The following is a 27,290-nucleotide window of genomic DNA, read 5'->3' as shown; positions in this document are numbered from 1 at the left end:
CCGCTGATTCAGCTCTCCGAACTCTGCAGATCATGCATCCGGACTTTTAATATGCAAACAATACCTTAATCATTGATCTCCTTTTATATGTACTCCGATGGTGCCCTGTGGGTATCCTTAACGCCACACTTCCACACCTTGAAAAACCCAGACCGGCACCAAAACGATGATAAAAGGAAAATCTTTATTGTATGAGTTAAAACCATTGAACACACCAGTAAATAGACATACCAAACAGCTACTGCCTTGTTAAAAAGTATTGAAGGCTACAACCTCGGCCCGATGACATCACTGACGCGTTTCAGGTGTTACCCGTAGTCATAGTTACCATCATGGGGTCTATCTCCACCTTAAATAGGTATAGACTCGGGTGTAAGCCTTTAACATAATGCTTAGCGATTAACACTATATGAACACAAGTTTGCCAATATCGATATACTTATACCATTATTTGCATCTTTGAAAACATTATTTCTTAGATTAACCAAAATTACAGGAAAAGGGAACAAAGTATATTGCAAAGCTTCTTTACTACACATAATGTTAAACTTTAGGTAATGTCCCTTAGAGCACTTCATTTAAAAGATCTGCCCTTTTGAATGTAGTGTTTTGCTAAATTTCAGAGAAATTTCTTGAAAAGTCTGAGTATGTTTTAACTAGTTGTACTTGTTGTGGCCAATTAGGATACAGATGTTAATGTGCTCCTCCACTGATTCTGAACAGAACCTGGCCAGTGATGGGTAGCTATATGTATATGGTGCTTCTCATTGGCACAGCAGGTTCCAGCACCTGAGTGAGACTTTGTGTTCAGCTATTCTACCGTCTTGTGTGTGGGTTGTTTTTTTTTTTTTTTTTTTTGGAACTAAAGTGAACTTCCTCAGTGCTTTTTGTTTACAGGATTTTTTTTTTTTTTTTTTTTGATTTTTTTTAATAGCGTCATTGGTCTATATTCACAATTTTTATTTAAATACTATAATCATTGTTTATCTGCATCTCATTTTGATAACTATACCTGCAGATTTGAGATATTATTCTCACGCTTCAGTTGAGCAATGATATTACAATCGGTAATGTGAATGTTTTCAACTTAGGTGTTATGCTGCTTTGCTGACATAATCACTTCTATGAGGGTTTCTGTTCATTGCTTGTAAACGGTTTTCTGCCTTATTCTTTTATAGGGGTTGGAATCGATGGAGGAAATGAGAAAAACAGCGAAAACCACTGTGAAAAAATCCAGCTCATCAAGACAAAAGGAAAGGTGAAGGCCCTGGATGAAGAAATAAACAGTATGTAATTATATACATCCACTAACTTATTAATGTGTGACCTTCAGTCATGTGTCGCTTCTGGCTGCTGTGACTATGGCAATCAGGTTAAGTGTGCCTTAACTCCTTCTCTTTGTTTCAAATCCTTTTGCACTCTTCTAATAGAGGCATTGTGCAATATGGTCAATCCAGCCCCAGGTTGTTAAAGACAATCATGGGGCTAAGTCACTGCTGCATTGATTTAGCCCCTTGATTGTCCAGATGCATTTTGTGAAATAAAGGTTTAGTGCATTTAATAGTTATTAAGTAAAATGACTGTTCTGTGTTAGAAACTAAACCGTGTAAATGTTTTGGGCCCACTGATCTAAAGCTCTCTGCTCATATGAGATGATCTAAAATGATCCTCCAGCACTGTGAGATCCTTCATGAGGTTCTAGACAGGCAGATTTTGCTAAACCTTTCTAAGGGGCGGTCCATGTATTTCTTTGTGGAGGAACAAGTACAGTATAATATGGCACTGCATGACAGTTGTTAAATTTACACTTTGTGGATTATAGTTTTATATTACTAGTGCATTTGTTGTTCCACATCAGGCTTTTCCCTTCAAACAGTGCTCTGTGCTGGTTGCACTGTGAATATTCCATAACACAGTGGAGCCAGAGTGAAGTACTGTTTGAAGAGAACGGGCAAATACATAGCAGTGTTGCGAAGATAGTCTCTCAGGGTTTTTTTTTTTTTTTTTTTTTTTTTTTCAACCCCGCCCCTAGCCTTTCCTGGTCTGCATAGCTGTGACTCCTAAATATAACATTTTGTGAGCAATGTACATTTATTAATACATTTTTACCTTATGTGATGTTAGATCAAGAACAAAGGAAACAAATTTACTCAACATCTTTAAAGTTAACACACATTTTATTTTTATATGCAATTTTCAACAGCTGCAATCTATAATAAACATGTTTAAAAATGGCTATATTCTTCATTTAATCAACACATTGCAATTGAGCTTGCTACTTTAGTGGAAATGCCTAATTTAAAAAAAAAAAAATTCAAAATGACCTGCAGAAAAAATGTTCACAAAGTTTTTATTACATTTCCGGGTTCTTTCTATTGTGTATTTTAATGCATTTAAATTCTGTATACAGCAGTGTATTAAGGATTGTGGTTTTACAAATGCTGATTATACTTTCAAAGTTCTGTGAAACTTAACGGGATACTAATCCCATTTTTTTTTTTTTTCTTTCATGATTCAGAGCATGGAATTTTTTTTTTTTTTTTTTAAATGCAACTTTCTAATTTACTCCTATTTTTTTTTTCTTTGTTCTCTTGCTATCTTTATTTAAAAAGCAGGAATGTAAAGCTTAGGAGCCGGCCCATTTTTGGTTCAGAACCTGTTACACTTGCTTACTGGTCGCTAGATGTAGCTACCAATAAACGAGCACTATCCAGGGTGCGTAGTTTAAAATGGGCCGGCTCCTAAGCTTTACAGTCCTGATTTTTAAATAAAGATAGCAAGAGAATGAAAAGCAATTAAAGGGACACTGAACCCAATTTTTTTTTCTTTCGTGATTCAGATAGAGCATGCAATTTTAAGCAACTTTCTAATTTACTTCTATTCTTCGTTCTCTTGCTATCTTTATTTGAAAAAGAAGGCATCTAATCGGAGAGAGCACATTTTTGGTTCAGAACCATGGACAACACTTGTCTATTGGTGCTGTCCAATCAGCAAGGACAACCCAGGTTGTTCACCAAAAATGGGCCGGCATCTAAATTTACATTCTTTCTTTTCAAATAAACATACCAAAAAAATTGGTAATAGGAGTAAATTAGAAAGTTGCTTAAAATTGCATGCTCTATCTGAATCCCAAAAGGAAAAAAATTTACTTTCAGTGTTCCTTTAAGTAAATAAGAGCATGCAAATTTCTATCTGAATCATAAGAGAAAATTTTGTGATTAGTCTCCTACTTTTTTATATATGTGTATATTATTATTATTTTTTTTTTTTTTACAGATTATATTGCCCTTTAAGTGGGAGGGAAAGGGGGGATTGCACGGGTCTGTCTGAATCTCTCTCACAACTCATATGCTCTAAGCATGTTGCACATGCAGTCCTCTCCAATTTATCTCGCCAGCTGTATGTAGGTTGTTTGCTCAAAATTTACAGTACACTTATTTAACTGACATATAACAAGCAATGTACACTAAACTATAGGCAAAAGCCAGTTAAATTGCAGTTAAATAATTTCAGTTAATTAATTTGTGATCCCTTGTTTTATTTTTTATTTTTTTTTGTCCCAGAAAGCCTGTTTACTTTCTGTGGGAGGCAGCTCTCATCTCTGACTTCCAGGTTCCTCCACTGTTTAAATCCAGTGAGTTCAGCTCATGTGAAGTCTGCTCTGTAATTTCTCTTCAATATGGAGAATTTTTGATTATCATGTAGGGGTGTGATTTATTCACTATCTTAATACTGGTTCCTGATTAACCTGGTGGGTAACACAGTGGCAAGAAGTGGTATAAATCTCAAATCGTGAATCTAATTTATTTAAAATTGTACTATGCTGTGACGGACACCAGCTACCCTAACTGGGTAGCTCCGTACGTGGGGTCCTTCCTATACCTGGAACATGCCGCTATGTAGCGGAGCAAAGTGATTATAGCGGAGCCCACCCAAATAACTAGACAGAACCAGTATTCGGGTGAAACAAAGAACAACTTTATTGTGGATACACAAAGCCATCTTAAAAACATAATTTATGTAAGAACTTACCGGATAAATTCATTTCTTTCATATTAGCAAGAGTCCATGAGCTAGTGACGTATGGGATATACATTCCTACCAGGAGGGGCAAAGTTTCCCAAACCTCAAAATGCCTATAAATACACTCCTCACCACACCCAGAAATCAGTTTAACGCATAGCCAAGAAGTGGGGTGATAAGACAAAAGTGCGAAAGCATAAAAAAATAAGGAATTGGAATAATTGTGCTTTATACAAAAAAATCATAACCACCACAAAAAGGGTGGGCCTCATGGACTCTTGCTAATATGAAAGAAATTAATTTATCAGGTAAGTTCTTACATAAATTGTTTTCTTTCATGTAATTAGCAAGAGTCCATGAGCTAGTGACGTATGGGATAATGACTACCCAAGATGTGGCTCTTCCACGCAAGAGTCACTAGAGAGGGAGGGATAAAATAAAGACAGCCAATTCCGCTGAAAATAATCCACACCCAAAATAAAGTTTAAATCTTATAATGAAAAAAAATGAAATTATAAGCAGAAGAATCAAACTGAAACAGCTGCCTGAAGTACTTTTCTACCAAAAACTGCTTCAGAAGAAGAAAACACATCAAAATGGTAGAATTTAGTAAAAGTATGCAAAGAAGATCAAGTTGCTGCTTTGAAAATTTGATCAACAGAAGCTTCATTCCTAAACGCCCAGGAAGTAGAAACTGACCTTGTAGAATGAGCTGTAATCCTTTGAGGCGGAGTTTTACCCGACTCGACATAAGCATGATGAATTAAAGATTTCAACCAAGATTCCAAAGAAATGGCAGAGGCCTTCTGACCTTTCCTAGAACCGGAAAAGATAACAAATAGACTAGAAGTCTTTCGGAAATTCTTAATAGCTTCAACATAATATTTGAAAGCTCTAACTACATCCAAAGAATGCAATGATCTCTCCTTAGGATTAGGACACAATGAAGGAACCACAATTTCTCTACTAATGTTGTTAGAATTCACAACTTTAGGTAAAAATTCAAAAGAAGTTCGCAACACCGCCTTATCCTGATGAAAAATCAGAAAAGGAGACTCACAAGAAAGAGCAGATAATTCAGAAACTCTTCTAGCAGAAGAGATGGCCAAAAGAAACAAAACTTTCCAAGAAAGTAATTTAATATCCAGCGAATGCATAGGTTCAAACGGAGGAGCTTGAAGAACCCCCAGAACCAAATTCAAACTCCAAGGAGGAGAAATTGACTTAATAACAGGTTTTATACGAACCAAAGCTTGTACAAAACAATGAATATCAGGAAGATTAGCAATCTTTCTGTGAAAAAGAACAAAGAGCAGAGATTTGTCCTTTCAAGGAACTTGCAGACAAACCTTTATCCAAACCATCCTGAAGAAACTGTAAAATTCTCGGAATTCTAAAAGAATGCCAGGAAAAATGATGAGAAAGACACCAAGAAATGTAAGTCTTCCAGACTCGATAATATATCTTCCTAGATACAGATTTACGAGCCTGTAACATAGTATTAATCACAGAGTCAGAGAAACCTCTTTGACTAAGAATCAAGCGTTCAATCTCCATACCTTCAAATTTAAGGATTTGAGATCCTGATGGAAAAAAGGACCTTGTGACAGAAGGTCTGGTCTTAACGGAAGAGTCCACGGTTGGCAAGAGGCCATCCGGACAAGATCCGCATACCAAAACCTGTGAGGCCATGCTTGAGCCACCAGCAGAACAAACTAGCATTCCTTCAGAATCTTGGAGATTACTCTTGGAAGAAGAACTAGAGGCGGAAAGATATAGGCAGGATGATACTTCCAAGGAAGTGACAATGCATCCACTGCTTCCGCCTGAGGATCCCTGGATCTGGACAGATACCTGGGAAGTTTCTTGTTTAGATGAGAGGCCATCAGATCTATTTCTGGAAGTCCCCACATTTGAACAATCTGAAGAAATACCTCTGGGTGAAGAGACCATTCGCCCAGATGTAACGTTTGGCGACTGAGATAATCCGCTTCCCAATTGTCTATACTTGGGATATGAACCGCAGAAATTAGACAGGAGCTGGATTCCGCCCATACCAGTATTCAAGATACTTCTTTCATAGCCAGAGGACTGTGAGTCCCTCCTTGATGATTGATATATGCCACAGTTGTGACATTTTCTGTCTGAAAACAAATGAACGATTCTCTCTTTAGAAGAGGCCATGACTGAAGAGCTCTGAAAATTGCACGGAGTTCCAAAATATTGATTGGTAATCTCACCTCCTGAGATTCCCAAACCCCTTGTGCAGTCAGAGACCCCCAAACAGCTCCCCAACCTGTCAGACTTGCATCTGTTGAAATCACAGTCCAGGTCGGAAGAACAAAAGAAGCCCCCTGAACTAAACGATGGTGATCTGTCCACCACGTCAGAGAGTGTCGTACAATCGGTTTTAAAGATATTAATTGAGATATCTTTGTGTAATCCCTGCACCACTGGTTCAGAATACAGAGCTGAAGAGGTCGCATGTGAAAACGAGCAAAGGGGATCGCGTCCGATGCAGCAGTCATAAGACCTAGAATTTCCATGCATAAGGCTACCGAAGGGAATGATTGAGACTGAAGGTTTCGACAAGCTGAAATCAATTTTAGACTTCTCTTGTCCGTTAGTGACAGAGTCATGGACACTGAATCTATCTGGAAACCTAAAAAGGTTACCCTTGACTGAGCAATCAATTAACTTTTCGGTAAATTGCTCCTCCAACCATGATCTTGAAGAAACAATACAAGTCGATTCGTATGAGATTCTGCTAAATGTGAAGACTGAGCAAGTACCAAGATATCGTCCAAATAAGGAAATACCACAATACCCTGTTCTCTGATTACAGACAGAAGGGCACCGAGAACCTTTGTAAAAATCCTTGGAGCTGTTGCTAGGCCAAACGGCAGAGCCACAAACTGGTAATGCTTGTCTAGGAAAGAGAATCTCAGAAACTGATAGTGATCTGGATGAATCGGAATATGCAGATATGCATCCTGTAAATCTATTGTGGACATATAATGCCCTTGCTGAACAAAAGGTAGAATAGTCCTTATAGTTACCATTTTGAATGTTGGTATCCTTACATAACGATTCAATATTTTTAAATCCAGAACTGGGCTGAAGGAATTCTCCTTCTTTGGTACAATGAAGAGATTTGAATAAAACCCCAGTCCCTGTTTCAGAACTGGAACTGGCATAATTACTCCAGCCAACTCTAGATCTGAAACACATTTCAGAAATGCTTGAGCCTTCGCTGGATTTACTGGGACACGGGAAAGAAAAAATCTTTTTGCAGGAGGCCTTATCTTGAAGCCAATTCTGTACCCTTCTGAAACAATGTTCTGAATCCAAAGATTGTGAATTGAATTGATCCAAATTTCTTTGAAAAATCGTAATCTGCCCCCTACCAGCTGGGCTGGAATGATGGCCGCACCTTCATGTGGACTTTGGAGCTGGCTTTGGTTTTCTAAAAGGCTTGGATTTATTCCAGACTGGAGATGGTTTCCAAACTGATACCGCTCCTGTGGGTGAAGGGATCAGGCTTTTGTTCCTTATTGTGACGAAAGGAACGAAAACTTTTATTAGACCTAAATTTACCTTTAGATTTTTTATCCTGTGGTAAAAAAGTTCCTTTCCCTCCAGTAACAGTTGAGATAATAGAATCCAACTGTGAACCAAATAATTTATTACCCTGGAAAGAAAGGGAAAGCAAAGTTGACTTAGAAGACATATCAGCATTCCAAGTTTTAAGCCATAAAGCTCTTCTAGCTAAAATGGCTAGAGACATATAACTGACATCAACCCTAATGATATCAAAGATGGCATCACAAATAGTTATTAGCATGTTGAAGAAGATTAACAATGCTATGAGAATTATGATCTGTTACTTGTTGCGCTAAAGCTTCTAACCAAAAAGTTGAAGCTGCAGCAACATCCGCTAAAGATATAGCAGGTCTAAGAAGATTACCTGAACACATAAGTAAGCTTTTCTTAGAAAGGATTCAATTTTCCTATCTAAAGGATCCTTAAAGGAAGTACTATCTGCCGTAGGAATAGTAGTACGTTTAGCAAGAGTAGATAGCCCCATCAACCTTAGGGATTTTGTCCCAAAACTCTAATCTGTCAGATGGCACAGGATATAATTGCTTAAAACGTTTAGAAGGAGTAAATGAATTACCCAAATTATTCCATTCCCTGGAGATTACTTCAGAAATGGCATCAGGGACAGGAAAAACTTCTGGAATAACTACAGGAGATTTAAAAACCTTATTTAAACGTTTAGATTTAGTATCAAGAGGACCAGAATCCTCTATTTCGAATGCAATTAAGACTTCTTTAAGTAAAGAACGAATAAATTCCATTTTGAATAAATATGAAGATTTATCAGCATCAACCTCTGAAACAGAATCCTCTGAACCCAAGGAACCATTATCAGAATCAGAATGATGATGTTCATTTAAAAATTCATCTGAAAAATGAGAAGTTTTAAAAGACCTTTTACGTTTACTAGAAGGATTAACAGACATAGCCTTCTTAATGGATTTAGAAACAAAATCTCTTATGTTAACAGGAACACTCTGAGTATTAGATGTTGATGGAACAACAGGTAATGTAACATTACTAAAGGAAATATTATCTGCATTAACAAGTTTGTCATGACATTCATTACAAACAGCTGGAGGAACAGATACCACAAGTTTACAGCAAATACACTTAACTTTGGTAGATCCAGCACTAGGCAGCAATTTTCCAGAAGTATCTTCTGACTCGGGGTCAATCTGGGACATCTTGCAATATGTAATAGAAAAAACAACATATAAAGCAAAATTGATCAAATTCCTTAAATGACAGTTTCAGGAATGGGAAAAAATGCCAGTGAACAAGCTTCTAGCAACCAGAAGCAATAAACAAAGACTTAAATAATGTGGAGACAATAGTGACGCCCATATTTTTTGCGCCAAAAAAAGACGCCCAAACGTAAAAAATGACGCAACTTCCGGCGACACGTATGACTCCGGAAATCAAGAAAAATTTTGCGCCAAGAATGACGCAATAAAATGAAGCATTTTCAGCCCCCGCGAGCCTAACAGCCCACAGGGAAAAAGTCAAATCTTAAGGTAAGAAAAAAATTGATTTATTCATATGCATTATCCCAAATATGAAACTGACTGTTTGAAATAAGGAACGTTGAACATCCTGAATCAAGGCAAATAAATGTTTGAACACATATATTTAGAACTTTATATAAAAGTGCCCAACCATAGCTTAGAGTGTCACAGAAAATAACTTACTTACCCCAGGACACTCATCTACATGTAGTAGAAAGCCAAACCAGTACTGAAACGAGAATCGGTAGAGGTAATGGTATATATAAGAGTATATCGTCGATCTGAAAAGGGAGGTAAGAGAAGAATCTCTACGACCGATAACAGAGAACCTATGAAATAGACCCCGTAGAAGGAGATCATTGAATTCAAATAGGCAATACTCTCTTCACATCCCTCTGACATTCACTGCACGCTGAGAGGAAAACCGGGCTCCAACCTGCAGCGGAGCGCATATCAACGTAGAATCTAGCACAAACTTACTTCACCACCTCCATAGGAGGCAAAGTTTGTAAAACTGATTTGTGGGTGTGGTGAGGGGTGTATTTATAGGCATTTTGAGGTTTGGAAAACTTTGCCCCTCCTGATAGGAATGTATATCCCATATGTCACTAGCTCATGGACTCTTGCTAATTACATGAAAGAAAAGGAGTTTTATCAGACCCTCAGATTTCCCGCTCCTCCAGACAGGCTGGCGCCCCCCCCCATAGTGTCCATTGTCTTACGGAGTCCCAGTGGTACAGAGGTGGCTATTCTGTGGTGGTCCCAGGGGAGCAATGGCACTTCCAGGGTGGTGTTGAATGCCCTCGGTCCCCAGATACTGCAGTCTAAAAAGCGACGTGATCCATGGCTGGGAGCCAGAGCTATGGGTGATCAAACGTACACCGGGAAGGCAATGGGAAAATTGGGAGTTGTAGGGGTGGGTCAGGAACCCCCAGTTCCCAAGGGAGTTCCCCTCCGGCAATCACCCCACCTCTTGTCCTCCCTAGGGGGTACCAATCCCCAAAAGAGCAGATCTCTGGGGTGAAGGGCCGCTGGAGCAAACTGGTTTGAATGTTAGCGGTTGTTTGGGGAAGTGCGGCCAGTAGTTCCAGGAGCCCGGCCGGCCAGAGAGGTGCTGGACGGTCCGAGATCAGCTATTCTGTGAGCATGTAAAGAATACAAAACAAGTAATCCAAATGTCTGGGAGATCGCAAATGCTCTCAAAAGTCCAAATCCGGTGAGAAATTAGTGGGGGGGCTAGGTAGTAGCGGGTGGGGTTTGACCTTGGCAGCCTGGTATCTGTGACAGTGCTCCCCCCCCCCCAAAAAAAAAGTCTGACAGACCCGGATAGATCCACACATGGGTCGGCTTGGGGCTGTCCGGGGAGCTATCCCATTTCAGTTTGCTGGAAAAGTCTGTCGGCATTCCCATTTGCCTTTTCACGGCCGATATTGGATAGTGAAGTTAAAGGGCTGCAAGGCTAAACTCCACCGCAACAGGCGTCCATTGTCCCCAGCAACTCGGTTGAGCCAAACCAGTGGGTTGTGGTCAGTTAGAATGGTGAAAGCCCATCCGTACAGGTATGGTTGTAGCTTTTTTAGGGCCAGGCATTTTCTCTTCTGCTGTGTAGCCTACCTCTCTGGGCAACAGCTTCCTACTGATATAGACTATGGGGTGGTCATGCCCTTCGTCATTCACCTGGCTCAGTACTGCTCCCACACAAAATAAATGTGATAATAAAATACACAAAGTGAATCGTGAAAAAAGTTCAAATATAAGGATATGTAAATCTTCTAAGAAAGGTCTCTTCACTCTTCTGCGGTCTTCCGTGTGTTCTCAAAGAAAAGGAAACAAGATATGCAACATAGTGTAACTCTGTAACCACTTATTGTGCAACAATTCTGCTTGTTTAACGAGTGATTACTCACATTTGTTGGAGCTTATGGCCAAGCTCAGGGTAGTGCGCACTCCCACTTTATACTGGTGGGAAAACAGTACTCTCGGGCAAATCTTATAAAAGCAAACATTTATTAAAATACATAAAAAGCGTCACAAATGCTTTTACAACACCTCTTACAAAGGGAAACTGAGTAATAATAGCTGTAAAATTACTCAAAAGAGTAAATGCCAGTCCTGGATGGAGATGGGATGGACAAGCAGAATCTTAACCGCTTAGAACCACTACTTCCCAGTGCCAGAAAGACCGCTCCTCCCTCAGGTGAATAAACAGATGTAGAGACGCAAGAGTGTCAATTCCGACGTACGTTTCGCTGAATCAGCTTTTTCAAGTACTGCTCCCAACCCGAACATGGAGGCATCTGTATGGACACAAACGATTGGTTGGGTTAGGAGCGGCCAGGATAGGGGTCTTCAGTTGGTGGTTTGGACGTTCCAGGTAGATTGAAGCATCCCACTGCTGCCAACCAAATGTGACGGACACAGTCTACCCTGACTGGGTAGCTCTGCCAGAAGGGGTCCTTCCTATGCCCGGAACATGCTGTTATGTAAGTGATTATAGCAGAGCCCACCAAAATAACCAGACAGAACCAGTATTCAGGGGAAACAAAACAACTTTATTGTGGAAACACACTGCTTATATACACAAACCCATCTTGATAAGGAGTGTTATCAGACCCTCAGATATCCTGCCCCTCCAGACAGACTGGCGCACCCCATAGTGTCCATTGTCTTACAGAGTCCCAGTGGTACAGAGGTGGCTATTCCGGGGTGATCCTGGGGGAGCGGCAGCACTTCCAGGGTGTCGTTGGAAAGTCGGATACTACAATCCAAAAAGTGGGGTGATCCATGGCTGGGGGCTGGAGCTACGGGTGATCAAACGTACACCGGGAAGGCCATGGGGAAATAGGAGTTGTAGGGGGCTCCGGAACCCCCAGTTCACAAGGGAGTACCCTCACCTCTTGCCCTCCCTAGGGGGTACCAATCCCCAAAAGAGCAGAGCTCTGGGATGAAGGGCCGCTGGAGCTACCTGGAGTGAATGTTAGTGGTTATTTGGGAAAGCAAGGCCGGCCGTTCCAGGAGCCTATGTGGCCAGAGGGGCTGGTCAATCAGATCAGCTCTTCCGTGAGGATGTAAAGAACACAAACCAAGTAAACCAAACGTCTGGGAGTTCGCAAATGCTCTCAAAAGTCCAAATCCGGTGAGAAATTTGTGGGGGCTAGGTAGTAGGGGTTTGCCCTTGGCAGCCTGGTATCCGTGACATATGCCTTTGCCAAGGAATTGTGAAATTTATCCTGTATGCCACACCTAGCAGGTGACAGAATATTGTAGCTCTATTAGGAGCATATTGGCACTGGTGAGTTTATTGGCTCTGACTGAGAGCGAATAGAAATGCTTGTTAGAGGTTTGCAGGTATAAGTACCCTATTCTTCCCTTTTTTTATTTTTTAAAAAGCTTTATTTGTATCAACTGATCATACATGTCATATGATAAATGTATGCAATAGACATCAAGAATGGTACAAGGTAAAGTTTCCTTCAACATTACACAGCAAAATCACATTCTTTAGTACGATATATGTCTAGGGTGGTCACATTTTTTTTTATTAACTTAGACCTCCCTTGGGCCTTTTAACAAACTATATAAGTGACCTATCAATGTCCAGTTTCATTAAAATGTAATCTTTTTAGCGGGTGCTACTTATCAGCTGTAAACAATTGTAGATGATAATAGCGATGCAGTAACGCTCTGCTCTATATTAGGATCGCTCGAGCACATTTTATCTAATCATATGATGCTAGCAATATGTCATTTTGTAGCAATGTTGGGGTCTCCGCCAACTCCGAGATGTGAATGGTAAGGTGAGGATGCAAAGGCAGAGAGCTCGGGGGGATATTGTGTAAAGAGCAGCTATACGGGAATCATGCCTGGGGATGTACTAAATTCGCTATTCCTCCTTCCATATCATTAACATCCTTTCATGTATTTCAACATTATTACTTCTAATGTAATGGTACCTTTCAAGTTGCAGTAGTTTGTCAACTTGTTTCACCCATTCCCTGAGTGTGGGGATCAATCCAGATTTCCAGTACTATTCTTCGCTTTTTAATGCTTCAAGGTACAATGTGAAATGAGTTTTCTCTTTAATGGGTTTCCAATTACTTGATAATCCAGCTGCAGAGTATAAAATCTATGGAAATGTCTCAAGTTTATTTTTGCAAATGAAATAGATGTTTTTGCACATTAAATAAGTAAATACATAAATAAATACAACCCATTTTTAAAAAGACCAAGCTTGCTCTCTCTGTACACGAGATTTGGAGGCAGGTGTGTACGAAAGCGGATACTTAAATAAAAAATTAAAATGTTTTCAATTGTTCGCTCTGTCAGTCCCACACCCAAGGAGCTGCTGCAAATTCTTTTTTACATAGCTTTTCTTTATCGAATACAAAATTATTCATATTTTTTTGGTATACATGGTGGTTTTAAAGGGACATTAAACACTTGAGATGTTTATATAAATTTATAAATCTTATATATAAAAAAAACTCTACAATATACTTTTTGTCCCCTTTTCCTGTAATTCCATTCTGAAATTGTGAGCTTTTCAGTTCCTGTTATAAATAGGTCACTAGAGTGTGCAGCCAATGGCTGTGTGGGATGTAACGGTGTTCTGTACTTCCATTTCTAACTCTCTATTTGGCCACAGCAGAGAAGGTAACTTAAGTTACAACGTGGCAGCTCCCATAGTTTTTATAGACACTAAAACTTTACTTATTTTGTCAACATTTAAACAGCTAATGACACTTTTTATAAATACAATGTTATTCTCAGACTAATCTTTTCTTTGAATGCATCATTCTATCTAGCATATGTTTAGTGTTTAATGTCCCTTTTAAACACTAAATATAAATAGTGCACCTCCCTCTAATTAAATCTGTAAATCCATTTTGGAACCTAGGTTTCACTGCAGCTATCTGAAGGAGAGAGACTGCACATGTGCAAACACATAAGCATTGGAATGTAGTGTTGCGCCATTTGGATGTAGGTTCTATATCACACAGTACTTTGCCCAGCGTACTGTAACGTGCCTACATCCAACACTGGTGCATGCATTTGCTTTTATATAGTGAGGGAGCGCTGATCGTGCTCCCTTGCTATATGAAATCAGATCACTGATTGTTACAAAGAGGGGCACTGTGTACATCACTCTAATGATAATCATTGGTGCAGAGTGGGAGGGAAGCAGGTGGACCGGCCCAGCAGAGGAGGTGGAAACAAGGGGTGGGTTTCACTACGCTACAATTTTTTACATTTTATTTTTTAAAAGTGGAGAGGTAAGCTTGGGCTGGAGCCCTACACTATAGACAATACTTATATATTTTTTTATTTTTCCTTATTGGCAGACTGTTTGCCAGTAACAAATATGGCACTTGTCAGTGGGAGGGTGAGGAGGGACTCTACCCCTGGTGGTTACTAGTGGGGGGCGGTAAGAGTGCTGTTTGGAAAGATCAGTGGGTGGGAGGGATATATCTTATATTCTAATAGCAAAATACAATGGACAAGCCATGCATGTCTGTTAAAGAAAAAAAAAAGTTTGGGGTCCCCTTTGTTCAGACAACCATTTTATCTTATGACTGCAGTAGTTGTGTGTAAATAAGTTTCTAGTGAGGGTTTGTTTTTTGTTTGTTTTTTTGCTTGCACAACTGGTGTGAGGCTTGCAACATCTGTGTAATGACATTGTTTTGGCACTACAAGTGGTGTTCAGCAGCATTCTCTGCCTTTATATAAGTCACAGCATTGTGTTTGCAAAAGATGCATCATTCTCCAGTCTCCCAGTTTCTCCTACCTGCCGTATTCCTTGTACCTTCTACAGATAATTGGACTACAAGCATCAGGTTAATTGCTGCTGTGTGGACAAACACGTATAAGAAAGGGGTTAATTTTTCCTAGTTTTCTGGCAGTAAGAGTAGTGTTAAATCCCTTCAGGCTGCATACGTGGAGATTTAATGGAAATTTGATGTTAGTTTCTCTCAATGACGTGAAACGTAACACTTATTGCTCGATTAGCTGAATCCAAACACATTGCCAAATTCGTGTTCTCCAACAAAAACAGTGCATGAAAATTGTCATTTTTCACATTCCCATCCCCCGTTCTTAGAAATATCCAAAATGCAACTAGCTTGCCAGAGGATTTCTATGGGGGTTACTTTTTATCATAAAATGGATGAGATTAGAAATAAAATATGTAGAACTAACTTTTTTTTTTTTTTTATTGGAGCATGATAATCTTATAATGGAGATGCATTTCTTTTTTCCTGCTGTTTTGAAAGAATTAACTTTAAAGGGATTCTAATACCTCAAAATTACGTAATTTCATTTAATGCTAAAGTTATTTAAGACTCAAACTATCCTTTTTCCACTACATTTAAGACTAAATATATGTGGTACCGATTTTAATGTGTACACTGTACTGAATTTTTTATTTATTAATAAATTCTCTCTCCTTCTCATGACTAGTGACTTGTTCTCATGATATACTGTGTTTTAAAAGGACATGAAACCGTAATCTTTTTTTTCTTTCATGATTCAGAGCATGCAATTTTAAGCAAATTTCTAATTTTACTCCCATTAGCAATTTCTTTTTGTTCTCTTGGCATCTTTATTTGAAAAAGCAGGAATGTGGCCGCTAATCAGCAAGCGCTACCCAGGGTGCGGAACCAAAAATTGGCCAGCTCCTAAGCTTACATTCCTGCTTTATCAAATAAATTAGAGCATGCAATTTTAGCAACTTTCTATCTGAATTGTGAGAGAAAATTTGGGTTTCATATCCCCTTTAAATTGCCCAATCTAGTTGTCCTGATACATAAAATTTCTGTGAATCAGAACCTTTGTTCTGAAGCTCCTCTTATAAACTACTTTTAAAGGAAAAACCGAAAGGTTTTTGTTTTTTTTTTTTTTTTTTTTTTTTTTTTCCTCCCCCCCTCTCATGATTCAAATAAAGCATTAAATTTTAACCCCTTAACGCCCGTGATGTACCCTTACGTTATTGGTCGTTAAGGGATGGTCTGTTTATAATAACGAGGATCTTGCAGAGCAGACCACGCTATTGCACCCTCCCTCCCTGCTGGCTTCCTAAAATAGTGCGGTCTTGTCGCTGACAGCGAGACCTCGCTATGATAAAAAGTAACCCCCATAGAAATACCAGCGACGTACAGGGTTAAACATCTTCCCAGTTTACTTCTATTGTCCAATTTACTGCTTTCTCTTGGTATCCTTTTGTAGAAGGCGCAACAATGCACTAATGGGAGGTAGCTGAACAGAGAGCGAGTCAATGACAAGAGGCAGGTAAGCCTCCCGTAAGTGCTTTGCTGCTCCTGAGCCTATCCAGGTATGCCTTTCAGCAAAAGAACCAACAGAACAAAGTAAATTGGAGAATACAAATATATTTGGAAAGTTGTTTAAAACTACATGTTATGTCTGAATCACAAAAGAACATTGATTTATTATCCAATTGTGTCTGCTCTGAGGTCTTCATGTCCCTGGAGCCCCTAAATCAGCCACTAACCAATTTAGATCTGAGATCAAAGTCTTGGCCCAGCAGCTTCCTCCAGGGGGATTTCTCTTGAGCACCAAACACGTAGTCTTATAAATCGAGAGAGAGGCCAGAATGGTGACAAATGGCATAATGCTGCAAAAAGTAGTAACAACAAAAGCTATTTCAACCCCCACCACCCTACCCCATCAGTTTGGTGGACCTGGTGTGTTTTTGATGTTTGTTTACCTATCTATACCATGAAAGCATAAGACAAACATTAAAAGGATATTAGTTTGGTTTCAGGAAGAAGTTATGTATGGTAGACCTGACCCACCATACAGAGCAAAGGGAGAGACTTCTCCAAAGAATTCAATTCAATTATGATGCTAGACTGTTCCTTACCTGTTGTGATTTATATTGCATTTCAGAGCAACAAGATATGGATCTGGACATTGAATTTGAGGTTCATCTGGGCATTGCACATACCCGCTGGGCTACTCATGGAGAACCGAGTCCTACCAACAGTCATCCTCAGCGTTCAGACAAGAACAACGGTAGGAAGTGCTCTTGATACTCCATCATTCTATCCATCAGCCTCCTAAATCGCTCATTTTAAAGAAATGTTTTTTATTTATTTTTGTAACTATTTTTTGGTCATATAAAACCCTGTTTTGAGTACCTAGTACTGCCGCAGAGCAGACATTGAAAGTGACAGTAAGGACACAATCAAACTTGCCTTATTCAGATTATACAATTTTAACACCTTTCCAAGGCACTTCTATTTGATTTGCTTTGTTATCTTGGTATCCTTTGTTGAAAAAGCATACATAGTTAGGCTAACAAACAGATATACTCTACTGGGTGCTAGCTATTGATTGGTGGCTGCACATTTATGCCTCGTTTTTGGATCACTCAATGTGTTCTGCTCTTTCAACACAGGATACCAAGCTAATAATAGAATTAAATTGGGAACTTGTTTAATTGTATGTTTTTTTTTTTTTTTGTTTTTTTTTTATAAATAAATACTAATCATTTGTAATTGCTTTGGATAGTTAAATTTAATTGTTTTGTATTTTCACTTACAATGTTTGTTTTTGTCTTTAGAATTCATCGTCATCCACAATGGCATTATCACCAACTATAAAGATCTGAAGAAATTTCTGGTGAGTAGAAGATTCACAGATCAAAACATTTTTGTGATTATTGTATGTATGTCAATAGTTCTGACAGTTAAGTACTTTTTGCACGTTGTATAGTTTATTTGGTACTTGCGTATGTTTAAGGCAGTTGAGACTGAACACTTACTGGACCTTTTTTCATATTGATGTTAAAGGTACACTAAAGTCAAAAGTAAAAGTTCATGGTTAAGATAAAGTGTGCTGTTTTTTTTTTTTTGTATGCACACTTTTGAGGTGCAAGATATCTCAGTGTATTTGTACAAGTGTGTGATTGGCTGCTGATTGTCACATGATACAGGGGGCAGCAAATGTGGGGGGGGGAATTTAAATTTTGTCAGAAAAAATATACTGTTTATTTAAAATTCAGAGTAAGTGTTATTGCATTGACTTTTTAGTGTGCCCTTTATTATAAAAATTTACTGCATTTTAAACTTTTGTTCTTTTTATTCTTTGGATCTGGGTTGCAATACAAGTTTTATTACTTATACAGGATACCAGGTTTATAACAAACTATATATATATAATTTTTTATTTTTTTTTCTTCTCTCTATTCACTATAATAGTATATTTACCAAATTTTAGTTTGGTCTCCTAGGCTTTCTGGATAGGCTTCAAATAAATTTGCTAAAAAGGTTAAGTTTTTGCCCATTGTAAGTTCACTAAACAAGTTATGGGATAGAGACCATGTTCCTTAGCTTTTTTTTTCTTTAAGATAGACAAATGTAATAAGAATGACTGTTCCTTGAAATAAGAAACAAATAATTTTTTTGGTCCTCTTGAACGACTAAGTTTTTGGCAAATGCGATTATTTCGGGCTGAAGTAATGTTGCCGTGTAGTATGCATTTTAAGTGAGTGTAAATTTTCACGAATGAAAGCCCTGTTTTTAAAAATACTATTAAAAACAGGGGCACTTTCATTCATTAAAGTTTACATTGCAGCCGTTTTTTGTTTTTTTTTAAAAAATACTTTTTCTTCCTTGCAAGCGTGGAGCAGCGATTTTCCCCCGCCTCCAGGTCGTCTCTTACGTCAGAAATGACGAATCTGGCTTCCTCCAATCACGGCTACCCCAGAGCAAACATTGTCTGAGGCCACGCCTTGATTGGAGGAAGCCGGATTCGTCATTTCTGAAGTAAGAGACTTCCTGGGAGTGGGGGAATCGCTGCTCCGGTGTTCCACGCTTCCTAAGAAGAAAAGGGATGTAGTTTAAAAAAAAAAAAAAAAACAAAAAACAATGTAAACTTTCACGAATGAAAGTGCCCCTGTTTTTAATAGTATTTTTAAAAACTGGGCTTTCATTCGTGAAAATTTTACATTCACTTTGTCATGTCAGGAACATAGGGCACAGAGAACGTAATGCTTGCTTGGTCATTGCATGGATGCCAAAGGGAGTATCTGCCAAGGCTCAGCAGTGCAAGGAATCACTGATTTAGTTTTATTTGCTCACTGTAATTAAGAACAAAATCTCAAACATTTTTTTTTATCTTTTTAGACCTTTTTATTTTTGATTATTCAGACCATGTTGCCTTGAGTTTGAAACATCTTGTTTCAGATAAAATCTTTCTTGAATCGTAACATTTTAAAAACTAAATGATCGGACTTCATTGGAGGCGATCTTGTTGCACACATTGGGTAGTAGTAGTAATTTACTCTAGAAATGGTAAACTGATATAATACTGGGTGTCTCGAAATTTAACTGTCTGGAAAACGATGTCCACTTCCATGTTCATGTCTGTGTATAGCCCTGACTTTCTTAAGACAGCGTTTTGTCTCCTTGTATTAACCGCTACTTAGTTAATAGCCTGGATCCCCTGAGGATTTTAAAGCACTTGGTTGCTAAAGGTTTAGAAAACCAAGTTACTGTGTTAGAGTTAAACTTCAACACATTGTGGAAAGGGCAGGCTGTCAGCCATCTTTGTGCCATTTGTCCTAGATTCAGTAACTAATCTCCTAGGGGAAAAAACTCGCCACGAATTCATAAAGAGTTGTAGCTGCCGTTGTCATTCTCCATTATAATCATTAAAGCAGCACCTGTCTCATACCCGTTCACCTCTCCGTGCCTAGAATGGGTTATACTCTAAAGGGTACAGGCATCGCAAAAACTCAAATGTTAGAGAAATGAATAGAAAAAACACTTTATAAAACAGTGCTTGCTAACATATACACAAAAATGTGAATACTCTTAAAGAGAAATAAAATAAACTACCAAAACAACAGTGTCAGTTTTGAAATTGTGAGACACCATATACCGCGCCTTTAAAACAGTGCGCATAATATTCTTGGTTATATACCCGTTACTAAATGCAGGTAAGGTAGCTGTATACCTACTAACCTAGGAGGTACCTAGCTTTCTGTGTTAAATTACTTGGTATCTAAGTACCTTCTATAATCTCTATGCTGAATTACTGTTTACAAGCCTCCCCTATCAATGTGCTAATTGTATCTATTTACTTTTTTATGTAAGAAGTCATTTTCAACCTGCTGATATATGTATGTTACTGGCTGTTTGTCTTCTGTTTACAAAGTAAAATGTTAGCACATGATATAGATTATGACTGAAAGAACAGCTCTACTTTACATTACACAAAGACTTGGAAATACAAAAAACTATTTAGGAGATGTAAACTTTTTATATTCTTTTGGTATCTTTCCTCCTCCTTTTTGTGCATCTAATACTAAGTCTCCTGCAGCAGTACCTGTATCAACATTGTGTATTCTCATTGCAGGAAAGCAAAGGTTATGAATTTGAGTCTGAAACGGACACCGAGACCATCGCTAAGCTAGTGAAATATATGTATGACAACCGGGAGAATGACGATATAAGCTTTGCAACCCTAGTGGAGCGGGTCATCCAGCAGCTGGTGTGGAACCTTGATAATTTATAGCTTTCCCCTGCCCCCCCCCCACCCACACTTAAGATTGTGCTTAAAGGGACATGTGCACGTGTCTGCAGCAGTTTTACAAGAATGTTATACATTTGCAAAAGCACTAGATAGCAGCACTATTTCCTGTCATGTAGTGCCCCAGACATGTGTGCACGCTAGATATCTCATCAAAAAAGAATAACAAGAGAATGAAGCAAATTTGATAATAGAAGCTGGAAACTTTTTTTTGAAAATTGTATTCTCTATCTGAATCATGAGAGCAAAAAAGGTGTTTCGTGTCCCTTTTTTAAATATGGATTATTGCTGGTCTTCATGATTTTGACTAGCTAAAAAAATGAAGCACATTATATGATTTTTCATTGCTAATATTTTTAATATGGCGTTAAATAGTCTGAGAAAACTAAGGATTATATAATTTTGTATTGTTTAAAGGGATATAAAAGTACAAAAAAAGTGTTTTTGCGCGGTTGCCTACGTATAACGGTTTTAAAGGAATTTAAAACCCCAAATTCCCCCCACCTTGTTATCCTTTGTAAAAAAGCAGGGATGTGAGTTCAGGAGTGTGCACGTGTCAGCAGCAGTCTTGCAAAAATAACATACATTAACAAGAGCACTAGATGGCAGCAGTCTTTCAAAAATAACATACATTAGCAAGAGCACTAGATGGCAGCAGTCTTTCAAAATAACATACATTAGCAAGAGCACTAGATGGCAGCAGTCTTGCAAAATAACATACATTAGCAAGAGCACTAGATGGCAGCAGTCTTGCAAAAATAACATACATTAGCAAGAGCACTAGATGGCAGCAGTCTTGCAAAAATAACATACATTAGCAAGAGCACTAGATGGCAGCAGTCTTTCAAAATAACATACATTAGCAAGAGCACTAGATGGCAGCAGTCTTGCAAAAATAACATACATTAGCAAGAGCACTAGATGGCAGCAGTCTTGCAAAATAACATACATTAGCAAGAGCACTAGATGGCAGCAGTCTTTCAAAAATAACATACATTAGCAAGAGCACTAGATGGCAGCAGTCTTTCAAAAATAACATACATTAGCAAGAGCACTAGATGGCAGCAGTCTTGCAAACATAACCTACATTAGCAAGAGCACTAGATGGCAGCAGTCTTGCAAACATAACCTACATTAGCAAGAGCACTAGATGGCAGCAGTCTTGCAAAAATAACCTACATTAGCAAGAGCACTAGATGGCAGCAGTCTTGCAAAAATAACCTACATTAGCAAGAGCACTAGATGGCAGCAGTCTTGCAAAAATAACCTACATTAGCAAGAGCACTAGATGGCAGCAGTCTTGCAAAAATAACATACATTAGCAAGAGCACTAGATGGCAGCAGTCTTGCAAAAATAACATACATTAGCAAGAGCACTAGATGGCAGCAGTCTTGCAAACATAACATACATTAGCAAGAGCACTAGATGGCAGCAGTCTTGCAAACATAACATACATTAGCAAGAGCACTAGATGGCAGCACTATTTCCTGTCATGTAGTTCTCTAGATATCTGCAACAAAGAATATAACGAAGCAAATTTGATAATAGAAGTAATTTGGAAACTTTTTTTGAATTTAAATTGTATTCTCTATCTGAATCGTGAAAGAAAAAAAATGGTTTCATGTCTCTTTAACCTATGCAAAGGGTTTAAACACTTAGATAACGCCAGCTCCATAGCAGCAATGGGCAGTTGTGCACCCACCAATCGCCAGCTAGCTCCTAGTACTGCATTGTTGCTCTAATACAGATATTAAAGATGTTTAACCCATTTTAAGGAGTTGTTCTTTGTAATAATAAAACACTCCTTTTTATTCTCAGAGCATTTTTTCTTTTTGCACTTTTTATGTCCCATTTAAAGAGAGGATAACACATTTTAACTTAATTTTAGGCCATAAATAATTGGGAACAAAACCTACACCCTCAATAGTAGCAAGGCCACTAGATAATCTTATACTTTGTCACTTACAAAATAAATCAAAAATTGTAAAGCTAATTGTGTTTTTTTTTTTCCCTCCAATAGGAAGGCGCTTTTGCCCTTGTATTTAAGAGTGTACATTTCAAGGGCCAAGCAGTCGGAACCAGGTAATTTTTGTTGTTGTTGTTTTCTTTCTTACAAACATTGTATACAAAATGAGTTTGAATAACAAAATGAGTTTGAATAACAAAAGCAACCTTTTAATGACTATACATTGAATATGTTTACATGTATCTGAATATAAAGATTGATCTGTTTTTGTAATGCTTTATATATTGCGTACAGTGATCTTTATCTCATTTTGTACTCTAGGAGGGGAAGCCCACTTTTAATGGGGGTACGAAGTGAACACAAGCTCTCTACCGATCACATTCCTATCCTCTACCGCTCTGGTAATTACGTATTTTAATCTGTTAGTCACTTGTCTCTTACATAGGTCCTATCCTGTACATATATATTTAGCAGCGCTGATTTGTAGGTTAGTGTTTAAAATAAATAAGAGAAAAATGATGATTTTTTTTTTTTACTGAAATAATGAACCGATACTATATGTTCTATGTTTCTTTAGTATTAAAACTCTATGTACTTTTTCCACTGTGTCACACTATGCATTGCTGAACTGCTGCGATGCATAGAATATTTTTCCTAGATGTTACCTGATTCCGTTTTTTTTGTTGCACTTTATTGTACTTTCAGCAGGAAACTTGGATTATTCTCTTGAAGGAATGTCCATTAAAATGGATAAAGGTGCCTCATCCAACAAATTTACTCTCCTACTCTGCTGATTTGAATTAATGAGTTACATGACATAAAGGTCTTCTGTTCTGGTATTGTTTTCCAAATAGCTGAGTATATATTTGTTTGCACAGAAACTCGCATGCATGCACAAACTCCCTGTAGTTCCAAATTCCACCACCAGATGGCACTGTATCTTCATACAGTGAAGTATATTTTAACATATAACAAAGTAATTGAAATAGTACTGTCTAGTCACAAGACTTGAAGTGAGACATTCATTCTCTGTTAACGTATGTTTAACATACATGCAAAATCCTTATAGCAAACATACCCACAACAAATTATTTTCAGTCGCCGAAAATCCTCATAGTAAACTCACACTAAAATATTCTATCAAAAGCGTCTTAAACAAAACAAATTTAATTTCTTTTATACAGGCGGTGAGAGTCTATATGATCCAATACTCCTGGGAACCACTCTTCTCTACCACTAGGAGATTCTCCCCCCCCAAAAAAACCCAAAGGGCTCTCTAAAACCCATTCCACCTCATAGTGGGTACCTCAGTCTTGTCTTTGCCTCAGCTGGAGGAGGTTGAGGAATAAAGATGTGAGAGGCGTTTTTCAGTGTTGAGGCCCATTTTCCCCTCAGTAGTCATTGTTGGAGGGATGTATTTGGAGTATGGGTAGTAACATAGTATTCACCTGTATGGTTTTAGTCACAAGCCTTTCCATGGATTTCACAGGGACTTGTCCTTTGCCTCCTTCTGTTGATTTGTCAATATACTGTACTCCTATTCCAAAACCTCTGCTGTTATGTTTCAGCACTGGTTTTGGCTTCCTACGGGTTTCTTCCAGTAGTGGTGTGCCTATTGGGAAGTACCATTTTTTTTTTTTATTACTTGGCCCTCCTATCTAGCATGTTAGGTTATTGTTTGTTTTAAGCAAGTTCTTAAACAGAGCCTGCGATCAGGAACATTTATTATAAGGTTTAGAAAACCTTTTATTTCTTAGTGTTCGGCTAATGATTTTTCATGGCTTTCTTTTAGAATTCTGAAGTTTTTGCAAGATGGTTTGGTTAAAGGTTTATCCGCCAATTCGTTGAAGGGTCAGATTTCAGGTCTGACCTTCATAGTTTTATTAAAGCATTGGCTAAAATTAAACTAATTTCTCCTCCTTGGAATCTTAACTTGGTTTTGAAGATTTTCGCATTCTCCCTCTCTTTGATCTCTTTGATGCGTAAAGTGAATATTAAGATACGTTCTCTAAATTTTTTGTTTCTTTTGGCTATCTCTTAAGGTAGTTTCAGTGGTGTACTTTCTTGTGATCCTCATCTTTCATCAGCATAAGGCAGTTTTAAGGACTAAATTTGATTTATTTCATAAGGTTGTGTGTTAAGACAATATCAGTTGGGATTAAAACAAAGGGACGACAATTTCCCAAGAATGCTTCAGAGAGATCTTTGCATCAAAGTATTATTGATACTACTAAAGATTTCACATAAAGGTTAAAAAGACAAGAGTATAAGAGCGCTCCATATGTGCTAAATAAAGGATATGTGATTCTTTGAATCAGTCTGTATGCTTGTCACGGATGCAGCCACTTTAAGAAAACACAGATCTGGACACTGGATATGGCTATGCACAAAGAAAAACAAGAGAAGGGCGCAAATCCCTCTAAGAGCAGTATGTTAAAACCAACAGGAATTTATTAGTATAAATACACACTCACACTTAAAACCCTCAAACGATATGAGGTATGAAAAAGCACATAAAACATCAGATTCCTCACAACAAAACCAGTGAGTCACAAAGCATCCAGGAAGTCTCCCACAATCCAGGCAGTGTCCAATATGAATGTGGAATCAGTTCAGCAAAGTATTATGAATATAATGGCACACAGCAATCAATGTTAAAATAACCACCACTATACCGCATTGGCTGTACGATGTGTAGCCGGCTCTGATACAGCTGATTGTAGTGACGTCAAGATGATGGGCGTGGCCTGGATGCTCTGACTCTCACTGGTTTTGTTGTGAGGAATCTGATGTTTTATGTGCTTTTTCATACCTCATATAGTTTGAGGGTTTTAAGTGTGTGTATTTGTTCTAATAAATTCCTGTTGGTTTTAACATACTGCACTTAGAGGGATTTGCGCCTTTCTCTTGTTTTTCTTTGTACTAAAGATTTCAGCCAACTTCTAGTTTGTCCTTTCCTAGAACCAGAAAAGTGAACAGACAAAGTTTAGGCAGTTTTAATTTATTTCTGTCAATTTATTTTTATTAAATCCACATCCCCAAAAGGGCTTTTTTTTGTTTTTGTTTTTTTTCTCAGTGAAAAAAAGATTCTTCTTAAATACTGCTCTTTGTTTCATTACTCGTAGACTCCACAGCTTGGGTATTAGTTCCCAGGAGTAATGGATCATGGACTCTCACCACTTGTATGAAAGAAAACATAATTATGCTTAACTGATAAAATAATTTCTTTGATAGTGATGAGAGTCCAACCTTTTTTTTTTTTTTTTTTTTGTGTGCATTTTTTATTATGGTGCCCCCCCCCCCCCCCGCTTTTATTTTTGCCCTTGTTTCTTTTCCTACTTTACTTGCTTGGCTATACATTTAGACTGAGGCACCTACGTGATGGGAGGGATTTTATAGACCTCTTAGGGGTTTGGAATAATTCTCATCCTGGTGGTAGGCAACAATGGTTCCTAGGAGTAATGGATCGTGGGCTCTCACAATCATGAACAAAATTAATTTTATCAGGTAAGCATAGATTATGGTTTTATTTAAGACATGCCAGGCAGTTCAATCAGATCTTCAAGTGTTCTCCAAGTTAAATATAGCTGAGTTAAAATAGTGGAATTCATTTAATACACTGATTTTATTTAAGCCCCCAGATTCGGATTGAACATTCATGTTTGAACAACTTTCCAATTTACTCCTCTTATCCATTTTACCTCATTCTCTTGGTATCCTTTTTTTAAAGGAGCAGGAATGCACTTGTGCGAGCCAGCTGAACACATTGGTTAGTCAATGACAAGAGGCATCTTGGTGTAGCTAGCTCCCAGCTTCTGAGCCTACCTAGGTATATTATATATATATATATATTTTTAACAAAGGCTGCTATGAGAACAAACTAAAAGTAGATAAAAAGTAAATTTAAAATTTTGTTTAAAATGGTATTGTTCTACCTGACTCGTGAAAGAGAAAAATTTTCATGGTTTTTAAGTTTCATGTCAAGTAATTTTATGAAATGCAACATTTTTGGCTCTCAGGATTGTTTTTATTTGCCAACAATTTGGATAGTGAAACTTATTTCTTCTGTTAAGTGTGATCAGTCCACGGGTCATCATTACTTCTGGGATATTACTCCTCCCCAACAGGAAGTGCAAGAGGATTCACCCAGCAGAGTTGCATATAGCCCCTCCCCTCTACGTCACCCCCAGTCATTCTCTTGCACCCAACGACTAGATAGGATGTGTGAGAGGACTATGGTGATTTTATTTAGTTTATTTCTTCAATCAAAAGTTTGTTATTTTTTAATAGCACCGGAGTGTGTTATTCCTTCTCTGGTAGAGTTTGAAGAAGAATCTACCAGAGTTTTTACTATGATTTTAGCCGGAGTTGTTAAGATCATATTGCTGTTTCTCGGCCATCTGAGGAGAGGTAAACTTCAGATCAGGGGACAGCGGGCAGTTTATTCTGCAAAAGGTATGTAGCAGTTTTTATTTTCTAACAATGGAATTGCTGAGAAAATCCTGCCATACCGACATTATATCATGTATGTATAATTTACATTTTAGTATTCTGGAGAATGGTACTTCACTGGAATTACACTGTGTATTTAAGACTTTAGCCTAATAGAAATACAACAGGCTTTTTAATAACTCTTAATTAT

At 38.0% G+C, this 27,290-nt stretch overlaps 1 protein-coding gene across 4 annotated transcripts in view; it reads left to right on the top strand.

Moving 5' to 3' along the window:
- GFPT1 (glutamine--fructose-6-phosphate transaminase 1) overlaps window positions 1–27,290 on the top strand; it is a 93,013-nt gene that overhangs the window by 18,069 nt on the left and 47,654 nt on the right. For 2 of the 4 annotated variants that reach the window (XM_053718209.1, XM_053718206.1), the window contains exons 3-9: window positions 1,179–1,286; window positions 17,034–17,159; window positions 17,710–17,768; window positions 20,508–20,642; window positions 22,703–22,764; window positions 22,970–23,049; window positions 23,354–23,404. In XM_053718209.1, the coding sequence (XP_053574184.1) occupies window positions 1,179–1,286; window positions 17,034–17,159; window positions 17,710–17,768; window positions 20,508–20,642; window positions 22,703–22,764; window positions 22,970–23,049; window positions 23,354–23,404 (621 nt within the window). The remainder of the gene's footprint in view (window positions 1–1,178; window positions 1,287–17,033; window positions 17,160–17,709; window positions 17,769–20,507; window positions 20,643–22,702; window positions 22,765–22,969; window positions 23,050–23,353; window positions 23,405–27,290) is intronic. The other 2 variants (XM_053718207.1, XM_053718210.1) reach the window with 2 other exon arrangements.

This window comes from Bombina bombina, chromosome 6 (assembly GCF_027579735.1).
Source record: "Bombina bombina isolate aBomBom1 chromosome 6, aBomBom1.pri, whole genome shotgun sequence".
Lineage (NCBI taxonomy): Eukaryota > Metazoa > Chordata > Amphibia > Anura > Bombinatoridae > Bombina > Bombina bombina.
This window is presented reverse-complemented; position numbering and strand designations above follow the sequence as displayed.